This window comes from Pangasianodon hypophthalmus, chromosome 22, assembly GCF_027358585.1.
Source record: "Pangasianodon hypophthalmus isolate fPanHyp1 chromosome 22, fPanHyp1.pri, whole genome shotgun sequence".
NCBI lineage: Eukaryota > Metazoa > Chordata > Actinopteri > Siluriformes > Pangasiidae > Pangasianodon > Pangasianodon hypophthalmus.
In genome coordinates, this window is record NC_069731.1 from 14,610,842 (window position 1) to 14,635,179 (window position 24,338).

General features: G+C 37.6%; 1 protein-coding gene across 1 annotated transcript in view; it reads right to left on the reverse strand.

Annotated features, from left to right (window-relative positions):
• dok6 (docking protein 6) overlaps positions 1–24,338 on the reverse strand; it is a 61,632-nt gene that overhangs the window by 26,522 nt on the left and 10,772 nt on the right. The window contains exons 2-3 of the mRNA XM_026938150.3: positions 10,035–10,142; positions 4,277–4,391 (exon numbers count right to left, since the gene is read on the reverse strand). Coding sequence (XP_026793951.3) covers positions 4,277–4,391; positions 10,035–10,142 — 223 coding nt within the window. The remainder of the gene's footprint in view (positions 1–4,276; positions 4,392–10,034; positions 10,143–24,338) is intronic.

A 24,338-nucleotide genomic window follows, 5' to 3' on the forward strand; every position in this document is an offset into this window, starting at 1 on the left:
GTTCCCCTGAGTACAGACCCCTGTGCCTCATGATCACCTTCATCAAGAACACTTTGTATACAATTCTCAGTCAAATGTTACGTTATGCCTTACACCTGCTTGTGCTTGTGTTCTGCCCCACTCTTGCTCCCACTTGTTATTCTGTCCTTGTGTTTCCTTGTATTATGTTTTCTAGTTATTGTTTTTATGTATTAATCAATAGAGTTGTGTCTCTGTCTGAGCATTCAACCTCGACCTCTTGTTTTTCACATTTACCGTATATCTGTGTCCAGGTGCTAGTTACATCCAGTCGAGTCTGCCTTCTATTCATGTTACTTGTACCTAGTTCTCTTATGTCAGGGGCCCAGTGGACCGAACCAAGTACTAGAAAAACCACTGCAGCAGAGCGTATAAACATAGGAAATAACTGGTCGTAGTTCTAAACATGACCCAGTTCAGCTTCTATAGCAGATACTCTGTTATGGTTCGGTCCACTGGGCCCCTGACATAAGAGAACTAGGTACAAGTAACATGAATCCAAGGGAGCAAAAACATGTGCTAGAGTTCAAAAAGTGAAGAAATTTCACAGATTTTTTCCCTCTCTGGTCAGATTAGCAAACATTAATTAGGAATAAATTAGGAAAACAATGTTTGAAGTTGTGCATTTATTCGGCCCACGTCAAACACCATGATGCTAGTTCAACGTGGTAATGCTTTCGAATCCCAATGATGTCACAGCCACCCATGGCCAGGATCCAAGGGAGCAAAATTAGCCATGCTCTCTGGGTGGGAGGGATGGTGTACTCTCTCTCCTCTGTCAATCACAGGGATTCTAGCCAATCACGGGCATATGTGAGCTCATGTATTTGGAAGAGGGTAGATAGCGTGTTCGTCCATGTGTGTTACACAGCAAGAGCAGCAGTTCGCATGCACTGGAGGAAGCACTTGTTAGCCTTCCCTCTCCTTGGTTTGTAGCTGGCGTATGATACTAGACAGTTGGCTGGGGGGTGGGAATTGGCGGGTGAATAAATTGGCAAGGAAATTGGGGGAAAAAGTGGTAACGTGAAGTGCTACTACGAAACAAAACATAGAAACTTTGTCTTATTGATAGCCATATACTAATCATTAATTGTTAAGCATTAACAGGTAACCGTTGTCTCCATTCAGTCATGTTAGATGTTTATCTCAACATTTGTAAGTAAGGAATTTTATGTAACTAGGCTTTACAAAAAATTTTTAGATTCCCTCTTATGTCCTATATATCTACTCTTACATCCTTTTGTCCTACTCATTATGTCCTATATATTCACTCCTTAGTTCTGTTTAACATGTTTGTCCTCTGTGGTTGGGTTTTTGTGTGTGTGTGTGTGTTTTCATTCTTTTTTTTCCCCATTTGCTCTTGCAATTGTACTCCAATTCTGTGGTGAATAACTCCTGTTTTTTTTTTTCTATATTTTGTCTTGTCATCCCTTCTTAATCAATCTTCTTGCACTAGAGTCCATCATAGTCAGGCTCTGATCTTGTGTCACCCTTATTAAAACAGATGACAGACAAATAGATGGATGGATGGATGGATGGATGGATCGATGGACACCCAGTTTGGAAGAAGGAAAAAAATAATTTCCTGCTTATATTCTGGCTCATATTTTAGCAGATGCATAGATATCTTACAAGTGTCAAAAAAGAGTCACAGACATGCCAAACAGCTGGCAGGAAAAAATGATTCATTTTCTTTTATGAGCTCCAGGAGACACTACAAATCCAGGTGCTTGATAGGCTGCGTGTGTAACATTTGATTGTGGCTGTGTACAAACCGTAGCCATGTGTTTTTGATAACAGCTAAAACAAAAAATAGTTGCATGTACACCAGTGCAACAGCACTGGCAGCTTGAAACGGTTTACCATACGGCCTTAAGGAAATCTAGGGGGAGCACTTTGGATTGATATTGTATTGGTCTAGCAGCTGGATAGCACAGTGCAGGAATAACGTGCAGATATAAGAGTAAAAATCAGCTAGAGATTAAGGTGTAAACACAATAAGCACAATCAAATCAAATGAATGCAATAAATACTAATAGTTTTTACAACCACATACAGATTACTGAAAGATGAGCTGTACTGCACAGTTCCTGGTAATTAAAGTTTTTATCTGATATAAAATGAACTGCACAATGAGCATCACAGGATTGCAGAATTTAATCTATAAACACATTCATCTTTTAAAGCCTAATAGCAGAAGGGAGGACGCACTTCCTAAAGCACTGCTCATTAAAGCAGGTATAAAAATGACACTGCGTTACGTACAATGTGTTAAATCAATACTTTCAGTTGACTTTGTTTGCTCTTGTATATACACTAGCTTATTAGGTAGGTCTAGTGAGTAATAAACTGGCAAGTCTTTGTACTGTGTGTACTGAGCCCTGACTTTTGTGTTCTTCAGTATGAGCTTTTATATTGTCTTTAATTAGCCTTGAGTTAAGCTTGAATGAATTGGATCTCACTATGCAGCACTTTTTTTTAACCTTTTAAACTCACAGGATCTGTCAGCGGGTCCAGACTTACATTCCTCACTCACATAACTGCTCCCCCTTTCCATTTGTTTCATTATAGTTAATGACTAAATCATATTAATTACTGAATAATATGCTTTAAGATGAATAACGGCATACTAAGATGTGACATTGAGGTGGGCGTGTGCTTATTAATCACTTAATAAACTTGATTTTATCGTTTAAATATATGTAGACAAGGACATAAGACTTTCGATTTCATTTTGTGTGCAATTTTGCTTCTGCAAGCTTTATCTTATCTATTTCTTTTTTTCATCATACTTCTTTTGGTAGAACGATAATGATCATGTGTATTAAAATAATTCATAATTAATACTTTGCTGAAAAGTATTCATTTTGTTCTCCCTGTGAACAGGACTCACACTGGATTTTGGGGAAAAAAAATCAGATATGATCTTGGTGTTGCATTTCTGCTGAAAAAGTACAACGAACTGCTAAGCTTAGCTGCTAGCTAGTTTGTTGTTTGAGGAGCCTGAAAAAGATTCTTGCCATAGCAACATGGTAATAATAAGCAGATTAAGTGACTCTAGCCACTGCTTGTTTTCTGTTGGCTCATGCCAAGATTAGTGGTTACTCTGGATTAAAGTTCATCTAGTTCAGTGGTTCTCAAAGTGGGGTTGGGGCTCCAAGGGATCTGCACATCCAAGGGGTGAGTGGTGGAAATTTAGTTAGTGGTTGAAAACACAACCCGTAACTATAAGCACATGTTATTATACTTATTATTAACTTATCAACTGAACTCAAAAACTATCACACCTATAAATGATGTCAGCTGAGACCTAATGCATTCTCTTGATGGAAAGTTCAGGAATAAACAGCTCTATCACTCTAAATAAATAGACAAAATATTACTGTACACGCTTAAATGTCCATGGAATTTATTTTACAGTTAAGGGAGTTCCTGGTTACAAAAAGTTTAAGAACCCTTGATTTAAATAAACTTGCTATAGGGGCTCCAAGTCCAGGAAAGAAAAACTAGCTATGCTCTGGGTGGGAGGGATGCTGTTACACTCTCCTCCCTGTGAATCACGACTTTAACCAATCACGTATGTGGAAGAGGGCAGAGAGCACTTTGCTACTGTTACGCTGCCCTGTGGAGCAGCATGAGCAGCAGTTTGAAAGTATATGTTTGGCTGGCTTCATGTGTCTCGGAGGAAGCATGTGTTAGCATTCACCCTCCATGGTTGGTAGCTGTCATATGATAAGGGAGAGCTGGCTGGTGGGAGGAAATTGGCAGGTGACCAAATTGGGGCGCAAATGGGAAAAAAGAAAGAAAGAGCTGAACTTGCCGTAAAGCGAAATTGGAGGAGGTGGATGCAAATTTTATTGCCAAATCAGTTTTTTTGCATATCAGATCCTCTTCCGTTAAAGTGAACTTTTTTTCTAACAGGTTGATTTTATTCATGTTTGGTGTGACGGTTGCTTTAGTCTTTTACTGCATCAAGTAGTTTATTGTATTAGGTGCTTTAATGTATTCAACTATTGTTTTTTCATATTTTAAATAGGTTTCTAATAGCTCAGTCGACTTTTACACTGACTTACTTAGTAGATAAACTTGATTTGTTTACCTTCTGTGCATACTAATGTGCTTTAGTGCCTTAGATGCTTTCTCTCTCTCTCTCTCTCTCTCTCTCTCTCTCTGTGTCTCTGTCTCTCTCTCTCTCTCTCTCTCTGCTTAGAATAATGGTAATGTGCAATACTTTTGCAAGGATGGAGAGATCGTTTACCTGAATCACAGGCAAATGTCTTCGATGTCTCATCGCTGAAGATAATTGCCACGGCATGTTTCTTTGTCTCCCGAGGCATTCTGGTAATGTTCTTGATGTTGTGCAGCTCAGTTATCTACACAAGTAAACGACAAAACTCATTACTGAAATGAATAAAAGAAGAAACAAAAGACAACGACGAAGGGAAGGTGTAAACATCATGGTATTTGGAAGAAAAAAAAGGTTGCACCAACGGAAAGGATTGTGCAGCTTGTTTGTTGCAGATACAAGAATGCCAAATTTAAATCTGCAGCATATTATATATTAGAACCATAAAACCACTGTGACATGATTGAAAGGAAATTTCAGGAATATGCTTGAGTGTAACTGTGTCCAATAGTCTGAGGTCACTATGAAAAACTAGAAAAAAAAGATTTATGAAGCTTCATGGTTTAATAATTAATTACTGTGGTACATGTATAAAAGGAATAAAACATGCTGTTATATGGAAATAATCAAAGTAAACTTTGGGCTGTGATCACATAACCCCATTGTTGATTATTTCCCTAGAAAATCTTCCCCCTATCATGTTATACTACTTACATAACACTGTTATAAGCGTAGTGCAACACAAGCGCCTCAGGAGAAGTTTGAGGCTCTATGTGCTGAAGGTTTTAATAACAATAACTAAGCCCTCAATACAGAATCACAGTCGTTAATCAGGCAAAGGCCAAAGCACGATCAATCCAAAATACATTCACAAAGATCAAATCTAAGAGAGTAGTTGAAAAACAAGGCAATGACTAGAAATAAGGCTCCAAACTTGGAGGCAAGACTTCGCGATGAGGATCAGTGTGAATCGTCCTTACACAGTGAGAAAACAGGAAGTTGTGAAAATGGTTCCATATGCAGGGAAGGAGAACCTCTGCTGACGAGGAGGAGACATATTCTGAGATGGTGTTACGTTACTGTTTGAACAAAATATACAGTATATACAACAATCTGAGAAAATGAATGTTCAGAGAGCATTTAGATTCATAGAGGATTTCTCGAACCGTTTTAAATAATGGATTTGTGAAAAACAAGCATCTGCTGAATAAAATGTTTTAATACTGACTGTTTGAAAGCTGATCTTGATAATGCACTCAAGCTTACATAAGTTTTAAATTAAGAAACAGTATCACAATACAACATCAGTCAGGAAACTATTAAACGCTGAAGTAAAAAGAGCTGTATTTACAGAAGAGTCACTTCACTGCTGCCTCAAATCTGACAGCTACAGCATAAAAGTATTTAAAAAAAAGTAAATGTTTTTGTTTCATATGCAGTGTCACAACTACCTCAGGGACAGCAAAACCCTATACACTTTACTCTGAGTGTGTCAATTTCCATCTTCTCTAAAAAAGAAAAAAAAATATCTAAAAACAGAAGTTCAGCTGCATTTCCCACAAACTCTGCTCTACAGAAACATTTTGACAGCAGATGTTGAATTTCCTGCCAACTGGGGACTTTGGGGGTGTAAAATCGTGTGTGTGCTTATATTAGTCACACTCACAGCAGACGGCACAGCTCACACTCTGGCAAATCAGAAGAAAAATCACCGTTTTTGGATAATGTGCACATCTATAATAAAATACAATATAATATATTACAATATATACTCTATATGCCATGTGCCAGTATGAAATTTTCATACTGCAATAACTGTCTAACTTTTTATTACTGCTTATAAAATTCAGCTGTAATTTTTTTAAAATGTATGTTTAAAGGTAAACCTGAAAAAAAACTGTTCTGAATAATGGTGTGTCTGTTTTTTTTTCTGACAACAATACCATAGCGCAATTTAAACAGAAAAGTCCAAAGACTGATCTGTTTTAAATAAATTGGTGAATTAGTATTTGTTGTGCAGCAATGTTATTTAAAAAAAAAAAAAAAAAAATAGAACCACAGACACAACATGACAGTGTCTAAAATAAGAAAGTCAGACTGCATTATCAAGTGATGCCTCTATATCACACAAGCCCCAATGCCATCACATCGATCACTTTGATAGAGAGCAAAGTGTTTTATGGCCAGAGGAATAAATGAGTTTCTAAACCTCTTGATTCTTCTTGTAGCATCCGAATGCCAGACCAGAACAGAGGGCAATAACTCAAACTCGATCAATCACCATGTCCATTTAATTGCAGTCAGGACTAGTTACACCAAGTGAATGTTAATTCAACTTAATTCAATATGTAGTATTACATTTCGTAAACACCAAAGACCTTTAGAACAGAAAAGGTTCAATTGCATACAATGGGCTATACTCTTAGACTATACACTAATGATCCTTGATGTAGTTGATTATCCAGGGTTGAATTGAAACCTTAAGCTAAACGGAAATGACAGATCACCATGAAGTTCCATAATGTGAAATATGGATGGATGGAGGTAGGGAGGGATAGATGGATATATGGATGAAGGGAGAGATGTCAATTTTGTTTGGATGGCTGGATGGATGCATGGATGGATGGATGGATGGATGAATGGATGGATGGATGGATGGACAGATCTCTTGCTGTGTTTCCAACATACTACTCATGCTACAAGTGAAAGATTCGAGACATACATATTGCTTGGATGGATGGATGGATGACTGGATCAAGATAGGGATGGATGGATGGATGGTTGGTTAGCCAGATCTGGCTGAGTTTCTGAGTGTGAACACACTGCTCAGGCTTAAAGTAAAAGATTTGAGACATAGATACTGTTTGGGTGGATAGATGGATAGATAGATGGATGGACTGAGATAAAGATGAATGGATGCATAGATGGATGGAGTAATAGACAAATGGATGGATGGTTGGCCAGATCTCTGGACGTGTTTTACACAGTGAACATGGTACTCATGCTACAAGTAAATATGAGATAAAGATACTGGATGCATGGATGGATGGATGGATGGATGGATTCATGGATGGATGCATGCATGTATTGGATGGATGGATGGATGGATGGACGGGTGAATGGATGGATGCATGGATGGTTGGATGGACGGATGAATAGATAGATGCATGGATGGATGGGTGAATGGATGGATAGACAGATCTTTACTGAGTTTCCTCAGTGGGATCACACTGCTCACACTGTTTTCGGACAGAAAATGTTTGACAACACTGAGACTTTCCACTGAGACACTGTAAACCAGGTGAATTTAAATGGAGCAATCTAGAGAGAATCCAGACAGTAAATAAAGTGGAGAACAAATCATCTCATAAAAGTTGATATATCTTACACTTGACATGTTCTCTCTACAGTATGCATTTCCCCCACAGCTGCATTCTCAGCAGTGCATAAAGGTATAAAGTCTTTAAACATTTTCTGCTCGGGTCTATGATTTTGCAAAGTCTTGCAGCATCACTGAGCATGTGTTTTCTTGCACCCCCCCCCCCAAACTCCATCATGTTTGTAATTTGACATTTTGGTGCACTCTGAGTTTTGTTTTGCTTGTCGTTAAACCACCTCAGGCAACCATGTCTGTCTCGTTAGGCACTTTCTCAGTGGGACCTTTCACCATGATCGCTATAGTCCCTCAAATCTCAACTGCGCAAAACATCTGAACAAACTCTGCAGTGACAAAACACCCCTGCAGATGTGGTTCTGCAGTTTAATTATAACTCAAGGTGGAAAATACTTGGCTTTTGTTATCTACATCACTGTTACTAGCAATTGAAGATCTGTCATGGACTTGTAGTCTAATCTCGCTGACACACTGTGAATCCTTCATGGTTCTGGACTTCCTTCCTCCCCTATTGTGTACTGCTGATCCATCATGTTCTATTGATTACATCTGCAATTGCTCTTCTCTTGTTCATCCCTGCATTCATCACCTATTGAATCCCAGCTCACCAGGAAGTGGTCCCTCCTCAAATTTTCATTATATTGCTAAATAATTTTGTGATTTTTTTTTTTTTATCTCTGTCTTCAGAAAGGCTCCAAAGCTGCTGGTGGGGGGTTGTAGCTGTATGTATGTAACATCTTGTGCTTGTTGGTGGTCCAATTACTTTATAATAGGACAAAAAATGAAATCTGTGTTTATTTTTAGAGATAAATGTCAAAAAAACTAGCCACAAACATACTGCTTAAGCTAGAGTTGAATCTGCTATTCTGTACTTTACTTCTTTTTTCCCCTCCAAGCTAACTAACTTGCATCAGACTTTCTTTTTCTTTTTCTTGAATATTCCCTTCATTTTCCTTAACAAAAAAAAGTGAGGTAATTCTCAGTTATAAAGCCTGCAGTTTGATATAATGCCTCCAAGAAGAGCCATGCTAGTACGATAAAGGAAAAATAAAATAAAATTACAGTGTGGAAATGTCATGTTTATACGTTACAGACCCACAAAACAGGCTTGAAAGTCTCACCAGAGTCTTATTCATTACAATTGGTGCTCTCGAGTGTGAATTATTATTGCATTAGCTTTCCAAGTCCTTGTTTTTGACTAACTCTGGATGGATGATGCAACACATTTATCACCTACTCTGTTTTAGGTGATTTTAAGGCCAAACTTTGTTCGCAGAGTCTTGATTAAAAAGCTTTTACTGATCAAAAGTTAAAATATAAGTTTCACCAAAGAGAAAGTGGCATTTATTCTCTCAGAAAGCACTGTGTTACACAGTTCAGGAGGCTGCATGAGAGAGAATAGATGGATGGATGGATGGACTGACAGATGGATCGATAGTCAGACAGATAAATAAATGGATGAATAAAAGGATGGCTGCATTACAGATAGAAGATGGATGGATGGACGGATAGGTGCATGGATGGATTTTGTATAGAGAGATGGATGGACAAATGGATGGATGAATGAGTACTGGGAAAGATGGATGGATTGATGGAAGGATGAATGGATGGCTAGTTGGATGGATGGAGGATTGGATAGATGGATAGATTAATTAATGGAAGGATGGATGGGTGGTTGGACAGACATACAGGTAGATGGATGGATGGATGGATGGACAGATCTTGTACAGATGGATGGATATATGAATGGACGGATGGAGAGATGGATGGATGAATGTATTATTTTGACGGATGCATGGATAGATGGATAAATAGATGGATAGTTGGATAAAATAGATGGAAGGATGGATGAATGGATGGACAGGTGGACAGTGTTGAATGGAAGAAAGGATGAATGGATGGATAAATGGATAGATTGACAGAGATTTATAGTTAATGGATAGACAGATGAATGGATGGAAGGATGGATGGATGGACAGACAGATGGATGGTTGGATATGCAAATAGATGGACACACAAATTCTTTGATAGCTTGCTGGAAAGAGGCAGGAATAGAGAGATGAATGGCTGAGAAAAGGGATGCATAGATAGCTATATACAGAGACAGACACATAGATCTGGAAACTTTCTACTTGGCTTTATAGAGAATGACTTGCACAGATTGTTGATAGAGATTTTCCTGATAAGCTTTTCATAATCTTCATAATTACTGCTGACGAGGTGAAGAAAGAGCAGCAGCATTATTCTAAAGCGCTCAGCATGTTTATCACTTATTAATCATCAACATTAATTGAAACATCTTTAAAGAGCTTAAGAATAAACTAACATTGTAACTATTTTTATTTATGCAAATGTTTCTTAATGGAATAATAAATAGTATTATGTACTAAACAATAAGCTCTGCCGTATCTGAAATGAGGAAAAAGAAACAAGTGCCTCATTAAGGAACAAAAAAAACAACAACTCAACAGCAAGACATACAGTACAATTTCTTACCTTATGAAAACTTCGAAAGTAGGCAGCTTTTTCATCAGGATATTTCTCTAATCGTCGCGGCCCTTTACTTGATGCCTTTTTGAACACGAGCCAACATCGCCTGAAGATCTGTCAAAAACATACATAAATATACATAATTTTAGACCAGAATTAATACTTTTTACTTAGTTTTATACCTATATCACACCTCTACTTTTGTTAGAATCAGAATAATTATTTGAATTTGGTAACAATGATTTGTAAATATTGTTATAAACTAATAAATTTGTGTCTCATAGGTGTATGAATTTCTTTTTCACTTCCTTATTGTCCATACTTAATGGGTGACTATTTGTACATGGAACTCACGTCTGGTGAATAGAATTATGGGATTGCCGTCTCTGAGAGGAGCTACATGCTACGCTCTTTTATTGCTGCTTTATGAGGCTTCATTAAAGTTAATAAAAAAAATGCTTATACAACAATGCTAGCGAATTAGAGCGACTATTGTTAGTGAAAAATCTAAATGCTGTGTGAGTTTAATCCTCTTTATCGATTTGTCGTCTGCACTGCAATGTCTCAATCACGGTTCATCCTTTTTTCATTTCTCACGTATTGATTAAAGAGACTCTCCAACTCCAAATTCCCCACAGCAGTGCTGGAGATTTTCACAGATCAGGCACTCAGATGTCACTTCAAGGTCAATTTACAACAGATTGTGTCTGAGAAAGATGTTTATACACACTAACACACCAAGACTCAAATGTATCAGCATACCATGGCTGGAACAACACGACAAATTCACATGATGCATGATGTTCAGGACTACACAATATTTGCTTACAGAGGGCCAATTTTAAACAACAATAAATGAATTCCCAATTTTCTTATCATGGTATATAGTCATGCAGATATATCATCACACCCCTGCTGTCCTGTGTTTCATTCTGTCCACACTCTTTGGACCAAATCAATAAACCAACAGCATCATAATTAACTAATGAGGTCAAAGCAGGACCGTTCACATCTGTTTAACATCTCTGATTTATTCACATAATAAAATGTCATATGTTAAAAACTGGCAGCAGTTCGGACTAAAGCAGTTTATGATGCATTAGAGAGGATGCAGGAAAACAGGCTAGTTGGATGAAAGCCATTTTCACTCCAATTCATCTCATATACCTTTTTCTCTCTCTCTGCCTCAAATACAAATATATGAAATATACAATAATAATTTAACCATGATAGAGTGATCACAACTCACATGTACCTTTGACTGTTGCTTACAAAGTCATTTGTATAGTGTGTATATACAGTGTGTGTGTGTACATACATACATATATATATATATATATATATATATATATATATATATATATATATATATACACACACACACACACACACACACACACACACACACACACATACATACATATATATATATATATATATATATATATATATATATATATATATATATATATATATATATACACAGTTGAGGTCAAAGGTTTACATCCCCATTTCAGAATCTGCAAAATGTTTATTATTTTACCAAAATAAGAGGGATCATACAAAATGCATATTATTGTTTATTTAGTGCTGACCTGAATAAGATATTTCACATAAAAGATGTTTACATATAGTCCACAAGAGAAAATGGGGGGTGAAAACTTTTAAACAGAATGGATATGTGTACATTTTTCTTATTTACATTTTTCTTATTTCTAATGTACATTATTTCTTACTTATGCCTAAATATCATATTTTTTCACTTAGTACTGCCCTTCAGAGGCTACAGAAGATAGTTACATGTTTCCCAGAAGACAAAATAAGTTAAATTTACCCTGATCTTCAAATTCAAAAAGTTTTCACCCCCCAGTTCTTAATGCATGGTTTTTCCTCCTGGAGCGTTTGAACCTTCTGTAATAGTTGCATATGAGTCCCTCAGTTGTCCTCAGTGTGAAAAGATGGATCTCAAAATCATACAGTCATTGTTGGAAAGGGTTCAAATACACAAAAATGCTGGAAAACCAAAGAATTTGTGGGACCTGAAGGATTTTTCTGAAGAACAGCAGGCAGTTTAACTGTTCAGGACAAACAAGGGACTCATGAGCTACTATCACTAAACAAAAAAACACAGCTGTGGATCATTCAGGTAACAACACAGTATTAAGAATCAAGGGGATGTAAACTTTTGAATGGGGTCATTTTTATAAATTCAACTATTATTTTCTCTTGTGGACTATATGTAAACATAATCTTTTATGTGAAATATCTTATTCAGGTCAGCACTAAAATAAACAATAACATGCATTTTGTATGATCCCTCTTATTTTGGTAAAATAATAAACATTTTGCAGATTCTGAAAGGTGTAAACTTTTGACCTCATCTGTGTGTGTGTGTGTGTGTGTATATATATATATATATATATATATATATATATATATATATATATATATATATATACATACACACACACACATATGCACACACACAGTATTTACCTATTTCACAGGTTGTCAAACATGCGGTCTGATAAAGGTTGTAATGTGGCCCACCAATGAATTTAGAATCCGTGTTCTTGATTAAAATCTTCTTGTCTACCATAACTGAATTGAAACTTTCGAAAAAAGCTATATGCTGGGGAGCGTCAGTAATTATTAAAACATGTTTTGTTCCTTACATAAAATAACAGGCAGTGTTGTTATCAGAAAATAATAACCAAAGTTATGGTGTGATGTGACCCAACACAAAGCTTATTTCATGTAACTGCTTACTTCCAGTTACTGTTCCCACTCCAAAGTTGATTATTTTCCTATAAATGCACGTAGCACGTATGTTTTATTCCTCTTAAACCTCAGTAATTTTCCAAAGATTGCAATTTTTTATTTATTTAAAGAATGACACCATACTTTAGCCTCTTTTTGCTAAGTTAATGAGACAAAAAAAGCAGCTTGTCATGTTACTGAGTAATCGCCAAGTCATCCATCCTGAAGACTTTCCTGTGACAGAAAACTTAATGTTTACCTCTTACTGTTACGAAATATTGACACTGGAGACTCCTTTCGAAAAAATTAAACATCTCTTCACAGAAAAATTTCACCATATCAACAATTATGATGTTTTATTCCGTACACAAGTCCCTGTTTAAGTAGTTATTATAGAAATTATAGAAATTATAACCTATTAGAATGAGAGGTTTAATATAAACCTTGTAGCCAGCACTATTGTCAAAGTTGCTCTTATAGAAAATTAATCAACATCTTTTGACCAATCAGATTTGAGTATTCAACAGCTTGGTCAATAGGAGTTTAACATTTCTAGTTCAGGAATATGGTGAACTGTTTTTTTTTTTCCTGTGTAGTGATTCATTAAACCCTGTATTCATTACAGTCAGAACAGGACATAAGTGTAAACGTGCATCATAAAATATTGGCAATTGAAACTGATGTATGTTAAACACAGAACATAATAACCTCAATTTATAAATGAATGCTGTTTAATGGTACATGTGCACCGTGTACAGAGCGCATATATCTCCCGCCTCCCCACGTCTTGTCTCACTGCTTGAGAGGTGCTATTTTTAGCTTTACAATGGTGCAGTTTCGGGTTGGATAGTATGGGGCTATATCTATGACCACTATGACTGCTATGCTATGATTTTGTGCATTTTTTGGAAAGGACGCATGGAAATCATGAGAATGAGTGGAATTCCCGAGTCCTGATACGCATCAGAACATAACATAATGAACGATGATTAAATTACTTACTTATTTGTTTTATTTAACATATGACGACCTTCGTATTTAAAAGGATGAAATTATTAAATTATCCAATTATTATACCTTTCTGAATTGTGGGTGTTCAGTGTCTACAGTGTGTTAAGTAAGGAACAAATAAGACGGGATATGTTGGGTTGGTGTAATGCATGTCAGGCAGTTACCACCCTGAAGTTGATTATTTTCTAATAACAGCATGTCCCAAAGTATTTTATTCCTCTTATACCACAGTAATTTGCCAATGATTATGATTAAGAACAATATGTCATAATTTTTAACCATTTATAGTTACAGTTAATCTTGTGGAACCTCTGGCCTGAAGACTTCCATGACAGAAAACTTACTGACTGTTATAAAGCGCTGACACAGGAGACTCCTTCCATAAATATTAAATAAATGTCTCCTTATCAACATCAGCATATGTATTCTTTGTTAAAATATCACCTTTTTAAAATCCGTTTATTAATAAGCTTAGATTATGTAGATTGTCCGCCATACAAGTACCCGTGTATTATGGAAATGATTATGTTATTATGTAATTACTAACTTGTTAATTATTCCATAGTATTATGACCGTTACCATGGAAACAAGATCATATTAGAAGAACCGCACTTGATATTTTAATTAAAGTCAAAATTTTGACGACCCTAGAATCCTTAGTGACTACGTCAATATTATAAATGGTGTCACATGAGTATTTACGACAACAAATCAGGGAAATGGTTTTGTGAACAGCTTCGATTGGCTGTAAAGTGTGTTTGAAAAAGAAACTCGCTCTAACCGTGCAGTGCCTTTTGGGATTAATATTCAAACACATTCTCCATTTCCTAATGCTGACAGCCAATACTCATTTGCGTGATGCATTGTGCGCACTTTCCGCTGCTCTTCATCACCATTCGGATCCACTGGCGAGATTAATTTGTTTACCAAGCTGGTGTAGTGAATTAAGAAGAACAATGCTGTGTGGGGATGCAGTGTAATTGTGCAGTGTAGGAAAATATTCCACCTGCGTCCCATATTTCACTGAAGGTTAAGTGTTACAACAAGAGATACAACCTACTTGATATTAAGACAACCAAGATTATATTATTTTTCCTCTATGGATGAATATTTGGATGGATTTTTGCGGACTGTAGGATGGTATAGCATCATTTACAGATAATGCATTTGAACTGTGGTTGGGATACAGATAGCGTTTGAGAGCACCATGACTGACTTTTGACTTCTTACTTTAATGTATTTCTTGGTGTTTTTATCTCTTTTCTAATCGTTCTGTAAAGAAAAAAGGTCTCATCATGTGCATTGTGATATACATATGAAAGAAAGACAAAGACAGAATGCCAACATGTGTATGTTTGTGTTTGTGTGTGTGTGTGTGTGTGTGTGTGTCTCAGTATGGCAATAACTTTTTCTCCTGCTGTTACTGTTAGATTTATGGATTTGGTGATGAGCCCATGGATGACGGTTTATTAAACGGATGGTTTATTAAAAGTCTGAGCCAAGAGGGACAATACTGAGCAAGATTTGAAGATTATATACCACTAAGATCCCAGCGCACAGCATGTTCTGGACTATATCATGTTTTCTGGTTGGTTTATAATATCAGCTGATATTAACATTCCATGACATTATGAATATCTGCTGAAATCATGCTGATAAAGCACCAATAATTCCTCTATAGAAATGTTCTATAGGAAAACCAAATTTATAAATGGGACTCTTTTTATTTTAGGCAACGAATAACACTAGAAGGTTCTAATCAAGCAGGTGATCATATAGTTTGCAAGACCACACTTTCTGCTTTTCAAATTTAAATTTAAATTATTGCAAATCACGTGACACAACATTTGCAAATCACGTGACATTACAAATCTAGAGACGTTTGCAATTACAAAATTATAGATATTTCAACTATATGAATGCAATTGATGTGCATTTTGCAGCTCTTCTCCTTAAAGTCACATCATGAAAACAGTCAGAAGTGAAAACTTAGAGAGATCACATGGTACATTGACAAATATTAGTGACTTGTTTAGCTTGGAAATATAAATGTTCAGCATAATATTTAAAATGCATTGCTATTTCAAAAATTTTTGACTGATCAACGATCTAGATAGTTAATCTGTATCTGTCATGTGACTGAGTCAGGCTGCCACTGATGTGTGCAGCCCCATCTGTGAAAACAGGCGTGCATTTTAATTTAATTATGAGATGCACGGCACTCAAAAAGAAAGAAAAATTATTTGCAATTATTCCACCAAAATTTTAGTTCAGTGCTTGAAAGAAAATTCTCACTATCCATCAAACATGGTAATGAACATGGTAAAGCAGAATCCAGATATAAAGTAAAAACCTTGAGCCGATTTACACCATAGTGAAGATAAATATCATGCAGTGAAGGAGTTACTGTTCACTGAAAACACTGGCAGCATTTCCTTTACTACTGATTGCTGGGCATGAGCTTAACAACTTGTTTTATTGACCGTAAAAGAATCCAGGTGGTGCTCAGTGTGAAAGGCCCACAGAGGAGAGTACACAGGGAAGACATTCCAACCAGCACACTAGGGATGTAACTGAATATGAAGACATTATTCAGAATGAATAGATAATGTGTTCTATAAAGATATAACTACATGTACAAATAGGGGGTGCACTTTTTGTTTTTCACGTGCCAGAAAGGATCTCAGGTCATCTGCTTGAGACTATTGGTGTGGAACAGAACTGGTATCCCAAGCGACACTGATATCAGGACCGGTATCCCAAGCGACACTGATATCAGGACCGGTATCCCAAGCGACACTGATATCAGGACTGGTATCCCAAGCGACACTGATATCAAGACCAATATTCCAAGTGACACTGGTATCCGGACTGGTATCCCAAGCGACACTGGTATCAAGACCGATATTCCAAGTGACACTGGTATCGGGACTGGTATCCCAAGCGACAATGCTATTGGGACTGGTATCCCAAGCGACAATGCTATTGGGACTGGTATCAAGACTGATATTCCAAGTGACACTGGTATCGGGACTGGTATCCCAAGCACCGCACCACTGGTATCGGAACTGGTATCCCAAGCGCCACTGGTATCAGCACTGGTATCTGGACTGGTATCCCAAGCACCACTGGTATCGGAACTGGTATCCCAAGGGACACAACAAAGAGGTTATTACTTTCATGGTCACACGAGTGAGAGGTAAAATATTAAGCTCGCTGGATAAAGACAACATTCACAAACATGAATGTGCGTGCTGCATGATGCATTTTATATCACTGTGGTTTAAATTAGGCTACTATTTTGTTTATATTTTGCAAAACAGATCAAACTAAATTCATTAGAAAATATCACAGGCAGGCACAAACAAAAGAAATAACTGAGCTAGTGGATTTAAAAAATAAGTCCCTACCAAATCTGTAGTTAAGACCAACCAAGTAATGTAGCTGAGGTTGAGGAACTGTCAGAAGCCAGACATTATGCTGACACTGCTGGCAATTCTACCTCTGTTTTTTCCCCAGTGTTGCTGGAGGTATACTGGTAAGGTTAACAGGAAGGAAGGAAGGAAGGAAGGAAGGAAGAGTAATTTGGGAAGTAGGGAAAGAGAGAGGCAAACAGGAAAACAGAGAGAGATGGCAGTGGGCAGAAAGGAAGGAAATACATCTGAGAATGAAACAATGAGGAAATAGGACAAAGAGAAAAAATGTGGAAGGAAAGAAAGAAAGAATGCACACATTTAAATTAGGGAGCCACAAAAACAAACAAATCAAATAAACAAGACAGAAAGAAAGAAAGAAAGAAAGAAAGGTGACGGAAAGGAAGTATGGAAAGAGAGGCAAACGAACACAGAGAGACAGAGAAAAAGAAAAATGAAGAACAGATGTAAAGGAGCACAAAAGGAAATTAGGAAGGAAATAAAGCTGAGACACAATGAGATAATGTTACAAAGAGAAATGAAAATGAGGGGAAAGAAAAGAAAAGAAAAGGAAAGGAAAGAAAAGAAAATTCCTTCCACATCCACTTTGGGTGTAAATCCAAATTCAGATATTTGGAAAACAGATAGAGAGAGAGATAGTGGCCTCATGTTACTCCCCTACTGCACACAATGCAGAGATGTGTACGCTCATGATCATGGACAATACACCCGTCAAACTTGAAACTGCTGAAAGGAACATCACGTCACACCTGGTCCAAGTGCTCAGCCCATTTGAGAAGATCACGCTTGAAATCCTGCATCCCTGTCATGCATCATCCACACAGCCAGAGAGCTGACACGACTTCTTCAGTCAGATAGGTCACGCACCAGGGGGATCCACACAATGAGGAGAACAATGCTTGATAGCCTTGAGGTCATTTTCCGAGATGACTGAGAGAAATGAGTTTGTACTTAGATGACTTCCTGACCCAGGCTAAAGCCTGAGAAAGCGCTGGTTGAGATATCGCCAGCGAGACCATTTATACCAAGTGCAGAAGATAAAAGGCCAGGAATGAAGGCAGGGAGTCAGAGTTTCCTGGGAACCCAACTGTGAAACAGATGCACCTGAAAAGCCACACTGCTGCCTCAGAGAGTCTGTAATCGACAGGAAGACAGGCAACCCTTCTGAGTGCTGGTGGCATCTCACTGTCCATCATCAGTCCCCCAATCAACATGTATTTAACCCTGCAGGGAACATCAGAGAAGAAGCTTACTAGTCGGAAAAATGTGAAGAACCTTTGCTTCCTGTATTAAAATGTACCACTTTAACCTGGGGCATTTTTGGAGCGTTGGTTGCTGAATGAAATTCTCATGCTGAGTTTTCTGTTTCCGATGTTATGACGTTGGCATGAATTGCACCTTGACTCGCAAGCAAATTGTAAACCCTGGAAACCGACAGGTCTCAGATCTCAGATGCTGTAGTTCCTCCTCTTGAGATTTTCACAGACCACAGTCTGAAGACTGCTTTGCTTTGATTGTGATACTCAATCATTAAATATGTAATTTTGTGTTTTCTGTTTATTGGCGTGATGATGTACGCTAAGCTTACGTCAAACAGCATCACAGGATATTGGATTTTTGTAACAGACCAATTTTTACAAGTAAGGCCCCATTCACATCTGGCATTAACATGTGTCCTGGGTGATCGGATCACAAGTGGTCAGCCTTAAGTACAGCTGTAAACAGGGTCAAATGCATCTCGAAGACAGATTGTGATCCAACTGCCACATTCGGTGGTGGAGCGGGACGCATATGGCCACATCACAATTATAGTTTGAGCGTGAAAGGATCTCGATGCATCCCAGACAGTAACAAAGGAATGCCTAATCAGCTGCGTCATTGCCTTAGCTGGAAAATATGAAATCATTGCGAGTCTGTTTGGAAATCACGCACAGAAGAACTCTCTGCCGCTAGGCTAATGAATAAAGATGACGCTATAACAGCAGACGTGAAAGCAGCTGCTTTTCATAGCTTCATTCAGGATATTTCTGCCTGAAAATAAATGCAGTGGAAGACTGACATAATAAATGTACATGACAGTCTCTCTCCAGCAGAAACAATCTATGAAATCTGAACACAAGTGGTCACTAGAGACACATTCATAATGACAGGTGCGAAGTGCTATGCGTCTCGGCTACATACTTGTGATCCGATCAACCAGGCTGCATGTTAATGCCAGGTGTGAATAGGGCCTAAGAGAATGAGTAAATGAACAGAGGATTGGAATCGAATCAAAGCATTCCTTATGGTAATATACTACAACTTGCACTTGTTTAACAATGTTAGCATTTGTTTGTTGTTTTTTTCCACTAGGGAAGGCGAGGGCTAGCATGTGTATCCTCTGAGACATACGAAGCCAGCTAACTGTATCTTTCAAACTGCTGCTCCTGCCGCATCACTGGGCAGCGCATCAGACCGCTAACACGTAACACTGTCTGCCCTCTTCCACATACATAAGCGCAAAGATGCCCCTGCTTGGCTAGCGTCACTGTGATTGACAGAGAGAGAGAGAGAGAGAGAGAGAGAGAGAGAGGGTATGCCATTCCTCTCACACGGAAAGCAGAGCATTTGCTGCCTTGGCTCCTGGCCATGGATGGCTGTGGCATCATCTGGATTCAAACTTGCAATCTCCTGACGATAGCTTGAACGCTTTTCTGCTGCACTCAGAAACCTCTGAATCAGCGTTGCTTTAACTATGGAAAAGATGACTAGCCAACTACTAAAAATTAATAGCCGTGCAACCTCTAAACACTAGTAGTAAATGTGCAGTGTGTATTAACCTACCAATACTGAGATGCCTGGACAAATTCAGTCACCACAGGCACTTCTACATGATACATGCTGTAAATATTCAAAGAATCTTTACAGCCCTATCATTTTAAAAAACTGCTTAATGTTTGTTACTCTTGCCTCAGACCTTTACTCAGTTTAAAGCAGCGATGTCAGAGTCAGGTCCTGAAGGGCCACAACTCTATAGAGCTTTGTGTTTATTTCTTCTGAAGCACTAAAGTCAGCTCATGAAGGTCTTGGGAATTAGTTTATGAGTTGAATCAGGTGTGGTAAATGGGTTAGAAAACAGAACTCTGCAGTGAGGCGGTCTTCCAGGAATCGAGTCTGACCTCCAGGGATTAAAAGAATACGTCAGTATTTGTAGCTTATGTGTGATTATCATCGTCAAGGTTTTATACCAGAGTCCTGTTGAACCTTCAATAGGTGCTGATTCATTTTTTTTGACATTACTTCTGGTTACAAGGCAAATCACAGGCTTATATTAATGTATTTGTTCTAATGCATGATCATTTCTATAGTAACAACTTACACAGGGACTCGTATGGTAGCACTCCACATAAATTAAATCTAAGAATAAAAACTGATTTTTAAAAAATGTGTTGTTTAACAAAAAAAAAGATCTAATCATCGATCTGGTGCAGGAGATGTTTAACATTCATGGAAGGAGTCTCCAGTACAAGCATTTTCTGAGGTAAAATTCTTCCTTCTTCTTCCACCATGGAGAACATATTCAGGAAAGAGGATGTAGCATTTTGCGTTTTGCAGGGAGAGAGAAAAGAAAGAGAGGTTGATGAGGGAATGACAGCTGTTTACAGCTGCTAATACAGCTGCTAAACAGGAACCAACTAACATTAAATGTAATTATAAACTGATAAGATGTGTCATTCTTTGATAAACAAAAAAAAATGTAGTAAAAGATTGGATCAAATCAAATCAGTAATCAAATTATGGTGGTAGAAGATGAATAAAACACTTTGAGGTGTGCTGCTATTGGAAAATAATCAACTTCAGAGTAGAAACAGTAACTCTGCTTCATGTCAAGCCACATCACACCATTACACCCGTCAGTGATTATTTTCCTGTAACAGCTCACTCTGTTATGTAAAAACCTGCAACTGTAACACTTGAATAATAAAAGACTTAAGATGACAAGACATGACAGAAATTCTGAATGTTTTTAGATCAATGTCTCATCACATGCAAATGACTATGCAGATAATATCATGTATCAATATATCAATATATCAATATAGCATAAATACTTGGATCCCTGAAAGAACTATTTATACAGCTTCATTTTTAAATTTACAAATATTTTTGAAATTTGGGGAAAAAAAGACTTAGAAAAGAGTTTGCATAAATGTTTATTCATAAAATTTAACTACCCTTAGACTTCCAAGTCTTACTAAGGAAACATTTTGAACTGTCTTTGTTGTGGTAATCACACATATGCTACAGAACAGATAGACACATAGAGACAAAGCTGAAAATGCTTGAGTATTCGTTTAGTCCTCTTTCCCTTGTTTTTCTCATTCGCACTCGCTCTGTCCTGCTTTCCTTCTCCCGCTGTGTGAGACTGAGATGAGCTAATGAGATGACCTTCACCTCTGTTGGCTAGTGACACACACACACTCACACACACACACACACACACACCAGTCTGAAATGTGAAAAGGTCAGACATTACTTTCCGGTATCTTTCCGGTTTGTATAAACATGCACATGGCACGGAATCTTACTGAACATTAGAGTTACACGATAACGGCTAAACCTATTTTGTTCAATCAATATTTGAAATCTAAAGTATTTATCACAGTGATTCAGAAAGAGAATTTAGGAACAACATAGATATAGCAACTGATCATTTTAAAGAAAACAAGCCTTTTCCTTCCCATTTCACATACACGAAAGCAAGCAAGCAAGCAAGAAAGAAAAAGAAAGAAAGAAATGGGAAGTATGGAATGGAGTGAGAGGCAGACAGGAAAAGAGAGAGAGAAAAAGAGGAAGAGGTGGAAGTGAGCAGAAGGAAGGAAATTAGGAAGGAAATAAAATGGATGAAGGAAGCAAGTTGAAGAATAGAGAACAAATCTATGAAGGAAGGAAGGAGAGAAAAATAGACTAGATGGTGAAAGAAAGAAAGAAAGAAAGAAAGAACAAATCTATGAAGAAAGAAAGAAAGAAAGAAAGAAAGAACAAATCTATGAAGAAAGAAAGAAAGAAAGAAAAAAGATGGAAGAGAGCAAAAAGGAAGGAAATTGAGAAAAGGAAATAAAGCTAATGAAGGAAGAAAGATGAAGGACAGAATAAACAACAGAAGGAAGGAAGGAAAAGTGATAGAATAAATGGAGAAAGAAAGAAAGAAAGAATCTACAAAGGAAGGAAGGAAGGAAGGAAGGAAAGAAGAAAGAAAAGATGGAAGAGAGCAGAAAGGATGGAAATTGAGAAAAGGAAATAAAGCTGAAGGAAGAAAGGTGAAGGACAGAATAAACAACAGAAGGAAGGAAGGAAGGAAGGAAAGAAAAAGGATAGACTAAATGGAAAAAGAAAGAAAGAAAGAATAGTAGTATGTATCCAGACACACAGTAATATGAATCGGGAGCTCAGTCATTAATGCATCGCAGTAATTAAATGAATTTAATGAATTTTACTTCATGCTGTGGAAAATGTAAAACTCAGTTCAGTAACTTCTCTGTTGCAGGAGGAGGAGGATAAATTCAGAGGAAGTCGTTTATATCAGTTTGATTCACACAATTATTACTTATAACTTTATTCATCATTTCCATGCACAGAGTTATATGTTTGATTTCTCCTGCTCCTATCTGAATTTTGTACGTGTCCACGACTCCTCACGCTACTTCTGGATCTGCATTTGCTTAAACTTGGAAACAGTACAGAGGCTGTTTTACTTTTATACTTACATTATAACGTCCATCAACTGTCACTCATTATAGATAATAAATAAGTGTTGGAAATAAATGATGACATAACAACCATGTGTGATCCAACCACTTAAACACTCTGGATTTGAGAGTAAGATCTGTCTCAAGGGATCTGATAGTGGACTGGATTTCCACACATGTCTCAAATGTGTCTCCATGGACCACTTGTAATCACGTTTAGTCAGTATCAAGGTTGCCAAGTCAATACCAAACAAATCTCAACATGTTTATATTTATCCATCGGATGTCATTTCCTAATTAAACTGTCAGATGCCTAAAAACAAATAAAAGCTATAGCCTTATACTTACAGTATACTGTCTTCTTGCTGTCTTACCCTGCTACTTATACTGTCTTCTTTCGAAAGTAACATTATACACCATTTCTTTACCTTTCCTCCCATTTCTCGCGCTGATTTTGATCAGCTGCCAATCAAACAACAGCTACCAGCTGGGAAGGGTAAAGGCTAACACATGCTTCCTTTGAGACACATGAAGCCAGCCAACCGCATGCTGCGTCACAGGGCAGCATAACACTCTCAGAGAAAAGCGCTATCTGCCCTCTTCCACATAGATGAGCTCACAGACACACAAGATTAGCTACTGTCGCTGTGATTGACACGGGAGAATGAGTGTGTCATCCCTCCTACTCAGAGGACACAAATGGCTGTGGTATCATCGGGATTTGGAATCGTGATCTCATAACAACAGGACGAACACTTTTCCATTGCACTACACAGATTCACCAAGGTAGTAAAATTCTCATTATTACAGATACACTACATGGCCAAAAGTAAATGGACACCTGACCAATCACATTGAACATCACATGGTAAACATAACATTGCAGATTTAGCCCTCTTTGCTGTTGTAATAACCTCCACTCTTCTGGGAAGGCTTTCCACTAGATTTTGGAGCATGGCTGTTGGGGATTTTGCTCATTCAGGCACAAGAGAATTAGTGAGGTCAGGTGATGTGAAGTGAGGAGACCTGGTGAGCAGTTGGCGTTCCAATTCATCCTAAAGATGTTCAGTGAGGTTGAGGTCAGGGCTTTGTGTAGGACACTCAAGTTCTTCCGATCTAACCTTAGGAAAACCATGTCTTTATAAACCTCACTGTGTGCACACGGGCTCTGTCATGCTGGAACAGGTTTCAGCCCCTTAGTTCCAGCGAAGGTAAATCTTAATGCAACAGCATATGAAGACATTCTAGAAAATTCTTTGCTTTCAAGTATGTGGCAACATTTTGGGGAAGGCCAACACATGGCAGTCATGGTCAGGCGTCCACAAACTTTTGGCCATAACCATAACGAGGACCACATATATGGGAGGAGACTGTG